The sequence below is a fragment of the Nestor notabilis genome, unplaced genomic scaffold (genome assembly GCF_000696875.1).
Source record: "Nestor notabilis isolate BGI_N333 unplaced genomic scaffold, ASM69687v1 scaffold4852, whole genome shotgun sequence".
Classification (NCBI taxonomy): Eukaryota; Metazoa; Chordata; class Aves; order Psittaciformes; family Psittacidae; genus Nestor; species Nestor notabilis.
Window position 1 is genome coordinate 35,766 of NW_009919550.1, and position 7,656 is coordinate 43,421.

A 7,656-nucleotide genomic window follows, 5' to 3' on the forward strand; every position below is an offset into this window, starting at 1 on the left:
CAGGAAATCAATAGCTATTTTATGAACTATGAAATATGTTAACAAAAAAAAAATAAATAAAAATACTGCCTTCTTTATAAATTGGTTTTGTGTATTTAGAGAGTTGACTAAGATTCCCCTACACTTACCATTACAACTTACTTTTAAAAAGTATTATTTGACTTTCTGGTGCCTAGACAAGTTCACCTTTCGATCAAAACAAACATTTATTTTAAAATATTAGATATATTTATGTATATTTGTATGCCTTGTATTGCATTTTTAATCATTAAACCCGTCAATGTATAGTACATTGGAGCACTGATTCAAAACTAGCACAACTGTCCTAATGTGTTTCCATCTGAAAACTGGTAAATGGGTCTTAAGTTGAATGGAACCACCCTAATGTCTTTTTAACTACTCTCTATTATTGTGACGTATTTTTGATGAATAGATAACTTTTTTTTTTCACCCCAAAGCAAAAATATTCAGACAAAAACTGTAATCACAAGTTCGTGATGTCACTTTCAGTGTAGGTTCTGAAAACTTTTCCCCTCTATTTAGACATTAAACTGTGGAACGTCATTCTTTGCAGATACCAGGAGGGTGCTGTCACAACTTTTTCTTCTCGTTTGAGTACTGAAGTACAATATCAAGGCTCTCTTGAAGCTTATTAGAATTCAAAACTGATTACTTGAGATTTTTTGATCAGTTGTAGTATTGTCTATCTCCGAATCTGTTGCTAATATTTCAGCTTGGGACACACTAGGACTTACTATCATTGTTGTGTATATATATCTATTATATTGCTGTGATATATAACATAAATTACACACTAGAGTGAATGTGGTTTTAACAGTATAATCAAAAATATTTTCAATTACAGGAAAACCTTCAATGTAAAGGCTTGTACTCAGTGTGATTTTGGCCTATTGTTTTAGTCAGATTTTGATTAACATTAAAGAGATTTTTTAGTGTATATTTTTAGAGGATAATATTGAGTAGTAAAGGAATCTAATGCTTATTACTCCCCTTGTTTTATTTTACTCAGTGGAACAAGTTCCTGTGGATCCCTACTACATTCCCCTGTCTCAAGCTGAGGTGCTGCAGATGGGCAGTGACGTGACACTGGTTGCTTGGGGTACTCAGGTCAGTAAGGCTTTTACAAGCTATTTGTCACCCAGCAAAGCCTAGGCTAAGGTTTAGGTGATGTTTGAATAATGGTGCATTTGGTTTTAGGTGCCAGATAATAAACTGCATGCATCTTCCATCACTGTATGCTTGAATAAATGATTACCAGTGCTTATATTTATATGAAACCTGCTTTTTATCGTTAAGATTTTACTTAGTTTTGATTGAAGCTAACTCTGGAAATGTGAAAAAGGTACCTGTGCATGAGTTTAATGATTTATCCATGATTATTGAAGTAATATGTTTAAAATAGGGCAGAGATATGACTGAGGAAGGCAACGGGAAAGTTCAAAGTAGTGTGCTGAAAGAGAAGTACAGATTTTTACTGTATGATTTTGAAAAGTGCAGTCTGGAGTTCCCTTTATATAAAGAGTTAAAATCCACTGAATATTTAATACAAATAGGGATTGATATAGTTTTGATTCTAACAGTTATGTTTGAAAGCTGTTTAAGTACTGGACAACCCTTGTCCTTCCTAACCCCCAAATTAAGATATGCAAATATTGAAATATTTACTAAGAAAATAAATGTTATTTTTCAAGAATTATAGAAAAGGAATTTGAATCTAGTTTGCAATTAACAATTTTTTTATTGCCTTTAACCTATAATTAAGAAATTGCTGTTTTCCTCATCTAATTATATCTGAGAAACTTTCAGAAAAGGGAGTGTTAAAACTTTTCATCATCACAAGAGTATAGAATTGATTGCTGGGTTGTGCTTTTTGTTTGCTGCGGTTTCCCCCTCTTCCACCCTTTGTTTGTAATCTATAATCTTCAGTGCTTTTCTGTGATATTTTCCTTGTCCTCAGACTACTTGATTTCCTTTATAATCTCTTTTGTATCTATGGTAATGCTACTAGTCTTCGGTATTAAATTATGGACTCCTTCAGTGTCTTTACTTGTACTCATTTCTCCAGCAGAATGCAGTTTCTATAGTTCTTTGTCTTCCCTTTTGAAAGTGCAAATTTCTCACCATATAGGTGAAATCTTAGCATTCGTTATATTCCCCAAAGTTGAACTGATAAAGCAGTGGCTTGAAAGCTGGCTATGGAGATTCAGTAATAACCTGAGTTTACCAAGTAGGCAGTACAGCAGAGATAGATAACTTGGAGTGACATCCTTCAAAAAGATGGTGCGCTTTGGAGCTTGGAAAATGTAGGCCAAGTGTTCACAGAGACGGTTCTTTTGATGTGAATAGTAATAGGACAGATGCGCAGCCCTAATCCGAATTTGGGAGCTGACCAAACCATGGGTGTGTCTGTATAATACAGTGTGGGGACAGATGCTTAGTGCATACACAGTAAATCTGGCATATTCTGGATGTGACAGGCTTCTGCAGATCAAATACATTCAGTGAGTTTGTGCTGAGGGTGTTTTCAGCTTGTGTACATAAACTTGGAACTTGATTGCTAAATGTGCAACCAATCCAGAATTTATTGTCAATGGGCAGAGTGATTGCAGGTACTCCCTAGTTACTTCTTATGTGATGTCAGACTTCAGGAGGTTGCTTAGCAGCTGCTGCTCTGGTGGGGTTGCCTGGTGCTTGGTTTCCTGGGTCGTACTAATGAGGGTCAGTAAAGGCTTTGAGTTCCTCTCCAGTTGTGCTCAGTGTTTTATTGTCATTAACTAATCCTTATCCCCTGTGAAGCTGGTAAACATTCTCACTTATACATCCAGAGAAACGACAAAAATACCTATCCCATGTGTCAGGTTTAAATTTCTCAAACCCTCTTATTACAGTCACAGAAGTATTAGAGGTTTAAACAAAACCACTATTGCAAGCAATACTGTTATTTTTAGTATTACAATGTTTGCATTGATCTACCTTTTAAAATAGTCCTTTGGTGTTTAGCTATTCGTATTTACATTATGTGGATGCATATTTAAATCCTTAATCATAGAATCATAGAATGGTTTGGGTTGGAAAGGACTTCAAAGATCATCCAGTTCCAAGCCTGCTACCATGGCCAGGGACACCTTCCACTAGTGCAGGTTGCTCAAAGCCCTGTCCAAACTGGCCTTGAACACTGCCAGGATGGGGCAGCCCCAGCTTCTCAGCAACCTGTGCCAGTGCCTCACCAGCCGCAAAGTAAAGATTTTTTTGCTAATGCCTAGTCTAAATCTATCCTTTTTCATCTTAAAGCCATTCCACCATGTCTTCATCATCTTGTTTCAGAATAGATTTTTGGTCTGTGTAGAAATTAATACTGCTCTCTGTCTCTTAGGCAACTGACACTGCCTGACTGTGTCAATACTGTTAAATTCTATTGCTTTCCAGACCAAGATGACGTCATCCAAACTGCTTATTGGGGATGATCCTTGGACTTCAACCTCTTAGCTATGCATAGAAGTTGGTCGATGTAGGTCATCTGCCACAGTCCAAACCTGTATTATTAAATGTTCTGACAAAAAAGAAAATAGCAGAATTTATTTACTTTATCATATGGAGAATTTTTTTTTACCCCCCATATCGCATGAGCAAATACTTTTTGCTGAGGTATTTGTGGAGGATAATCTGAATTGTTGTCATATCAGTTGTTACTTTCCATGTTGGAGCATTTGCTTGCAAATGTTTGTTTTAGGGAAGCCAATGCTTACAGTATGTTTTGCTTTAAAGTGTATAACATAATGTCAGCATGCAATTTTGAATGTATGTAGTATTGCTTTCTCTTCTGTTCATATCATAACATCTCTTATAAAAAGGATGCTGATAGATATGGGTTGTTTTACATCTACTTTGATGCACTCACATATGCTGCTAAATACATTCCTTGACTGGTGGATAGCGAATAGCATTTATTCTGATTCAGTACAAGCCTCTTGCTAGAGGGGAATGCGTTTTTGTTTGAGCAAAATTTTAATTATAATAATCAGATAATATAACATTTATAATGTTGGTATTAAACTGTATTATTTATTAATTAAAAGACCAGTGAAAGGCCATGTTGTCATATTAGTGCCAATATGCTATGATTGTAGGGGTTGTGACTGGATGTTTACAGGTAATTTTTTTACATGGTACTTACTATCTCTTCTAACTGTTTATAAGACAATGCTTTGGAGATGATCACTTGGCAATCTATCATATTTTCAGTAAATTCTAGTAAGTGTAGTTACTAGGACTATTTCTGAATGTATGTAATGCTTCTTGCAGGATTCCATGCTACTGCTACATAAAAATACATTGATATATCTGATATAGCTGGGTCTTAGCTTAATTGCTGTCTTAAAAAACCCTTACCCTAAACCCCAGACTGACTAGAAATATATAATAGTTATACTGATCACTGCAAGATACTTTTCTAGATAGCAAGTTTTGGTTTTGGTGATTCTTCATTGAAGTTAGTTCTTGAAGTGCTCCTAAGATAGTAGGACTAACGAGTAAATAAGAATGAACTGAATAACAAAGACTTATTAGATTACTGAATAAAAGCATTTATGCTAGATGTGGAGGTATTATGTTAATTCATTGCTTGTATTCAGTATGCATAACTGGGAAAATCTTAAACAAATTAAATGTTTACTTGGTGATAATACATTGCCTTTTCAGGTACATGTGATCAAAGAGGTGGCAGCAATGGCTCAAGAAAAGCTTGGTGTGTCCTGTGAAGTTATTGATCTGAGGACGATCTTACCCTGGGATACAGAGACCATTTGCAAGGTAAGGAAATGATGTGTGTTAATTTAAAAACACAACAAACCAAAAATCCCCATGAATAACAACAATTTAAATGTAAATAATTGTTCTTTAAGTTTTTTTAAAGGCCTACATTTTGCTTTCTTGTGTATATTGTTCTGTATTTTCTGTTCTGAAGAGTAAGTAGACATTACAGGGACCAAACATTTGCTTTAGCATTGAAAGAGAATTATGTTTCAGGATTCAAAAGAATGTTAGAATGTGCATTCTTTGCATTGACGCAGAGGATAGGATTTAATCAGACTTGTGCTTGAAAGTTGCTTTTCCGTGATTTCTGGTTCTTTCTGTAATCTTCGCTGTCTTTGGGTCTGAAAAGATCAAGTGAAATCTTTATCTTTTTATTCCCTGATGTTTTACACTTAGTTTTTGTTTTTGGTTTTTTTTTTTAGTGCATTTACAGTCCCTGTAATCTTCCCCTGCTTCATTTTTCGCTTACCAATTTGATGAGGTACTTTTAACATTATAGATACATGAATAAACTTAGCTTCTGCAAATAAACGTTAGTATTGCTGCTTTGTGACCGCTCTTATAGCCAGGTCTTTTCCATAGCTACCTCATGAAAATTAGTCTGAAGTCTCTTCCATGAAAATACTTTTTACTAAGCTACTTGAGTACTGCAAGAGAAGAGCTGCTACCTGACTGCCATCCAGCAACGCAAATGCTGGTGAACATGCTTTTGGACTGCAGTGCTCCAAAAGGTACTGCAGGAGTTGTTGTCTTCGATTATTTACACCATTAAGAATTAGAGATTAGAGCATAGCCAAAGTTTTACTCCTTACTTTATGTTAATGGCTCCCTTGATTTAAGATTGGACAAGCTGTGTGGGTTAGCAGAATGCTTGCTGCTTCTGATCAAGCTTCAAGTTTCCTTAAGCTGGCAAATCCAGAGTCCTACAGGACTGTAGCTGACAACTTGTTGGGTCCTAATTCAATTTCTGTACACTAGCTCATTTTATGCTGCTGATCAATTCACTTTGAAACTTGAGAGATGTCTGCAGCTTAGTTAATTCAGGCCTAGTAACTGTAGTGTACTGAGGTAAGATAACGTAGGAATGGGAAGACCAATGGGCTTGAAAAAGGTGTGTGGTTCCATCAAGTACTTTCTGTGCTTACAGTTTACAATTTAAGGCAAAATGATATCATATCTACAGCTAAGTTGGATTGTACATGTTTAAATAGGATGGCCTAGATGCACCTTACTGACACACTCTCTCTTTATGGAGTATCTTAATCATGTAGATGTGTTGTGTCATTCTGTAGTTGCTCAGTAAGGGTCTTGCTGTTGGTGAGGTAAAGTATAAACAGATTAATTGTGATAAAGGGGAAGATAAGCCATTGGTCTGCTACTCTATGGTGAGGCTTGTACTTCTCCATGGTATGAATTTTACTGTTAATATTCGTCTGAGGGGCTGCCAGTGGGACTGGATGGAGCAGATTATGGGAAGAAAGATACATGTTGGGCGTCCGCTATTGGCAATGTCCTATTGTCCGGTTATGGATGTGTGACAAATTGTGTACTTGCACACATAGCTATGTGTTGTCTCATATAAATCGGATCTTTTCAATTGAACTGTTTTCAATGTTTGTTTGCAGGGTATTTCATGTTACTTGGATGTACTTTCTATCTGTAAAAAATGAAATGTGTTGAGTTGTCATCAACATGAAGAGAACCTTTGGCAATAAGAAATCCTTTACAATCCCTTCTGAAGAAGTAAAGTTATTCCTTTTTATTTTCTTTTCTTTTTTTTTAGCAAATTTTTTCCCACTCTTTAAAGGTTTGAGTTGACATTCTGTGAAAACAAAGCATCTCTTTGAAAGAGCTGTTAAGTTTGTTTCTTTACATTGGACCTGCACTGAAACGCTGTCAGGAAAAAAACGCAGCTATGCTTAGGAAATGCAGAGCTTTAGTTGTACGATGTTTTGCAAATCTGTATATTAAAAATAGATATTCTGTGAAGACTTTCAGCTTATGTTCCATCCTGAACCTCTTTTAAGGTAATTGTGGCATAAATAGAAAGATGGAATAGATAGACTTGTTGCTTTAAATCTGCTAATGAGTTTACTATTAAGAATTATAAGAGTTATTTCAAGAGAAATAAAGTGCACATTGGCTAGGCAGTTCAGCTGTTCAATAAATACCAAATAGTGAATGTTTTTAGCATTGCTTTTACGTTAGTATGCCTGCAGGCTAGCCAGTCTGATGGGAAAAATGTTAAATTATTTACTTCTGTAGATCTTGTATATTTTCCTCAGCTGAAAATAATTAGTGTTTTGCGTTTGGTACTATGCAACACTTACTTAACTTTTTAACTTAATTTGCCCCCTGGACAGCCAGCATAAATGGAAGGATGGAAACTATAGCTATATCTACTTGCTGTAACCTCATCCCCAGAGGAACTGCTTGGTGTAGCTGTTGCAGATGACAGTGGCTTACAGGGTCAGCTCTGGTGATGGGACTTGTTATACTCTTTCTGAGATGCCAATGGCAAAGACCAAGATAGCAATAGAAAAGTTGGCCATGCCAGAGAAAGTCCTCTGCTGTCTATTGGTCTACTTAAGTCCTTTATGAGCCTCTTAAATGGTAATGGGATGGCCATTATCCAGCCAATAAGCAAATCATCAGCTGTTACAGGCTGTCCTTTACCTTAGGTGATTATTTATGTCAGCTTCCATAAATCAGAGGCCAAGTTTTTATGTTTTTCTTTGTCTTACATTTTGTCTTATATTTCTTTGTCTTATATTTAGCTTTGTCTTTGTGTGTTTGAGATGTATCTATCATCTCTTTGTCCTG

At 35.8% G+C, this 7,656-nt stretch overlaps 1 protein-coding gene across 1 annotated transcript in view; it reads left to right on the forward strand.

The window, feature by feature from the left end:
* Positions 1-7,656, forward strand: part of BCKDHB (branched chain keto acid dehydrogenase E1, beta polypeptide) — a gene marked incomplete at its 3' end in the record, with an annotated part of 67,611 nt that overhangs the window by 33,418 nt on the left and 26,537 nt on the right. The window contains exons 6-7 of the mRNA XM_010010274.1: positions 1,031-1,128; positions 4,720-4,830. Coding sequence (XP_010008576.1) covers positions 1,031-1,128; positions 4,720-4,830 — 209 coding nt within the window. The remainder of the gene's footprint in view (positions 1-1,030; positions 1,129-4,719; positions 4,831-7,656) is intronic.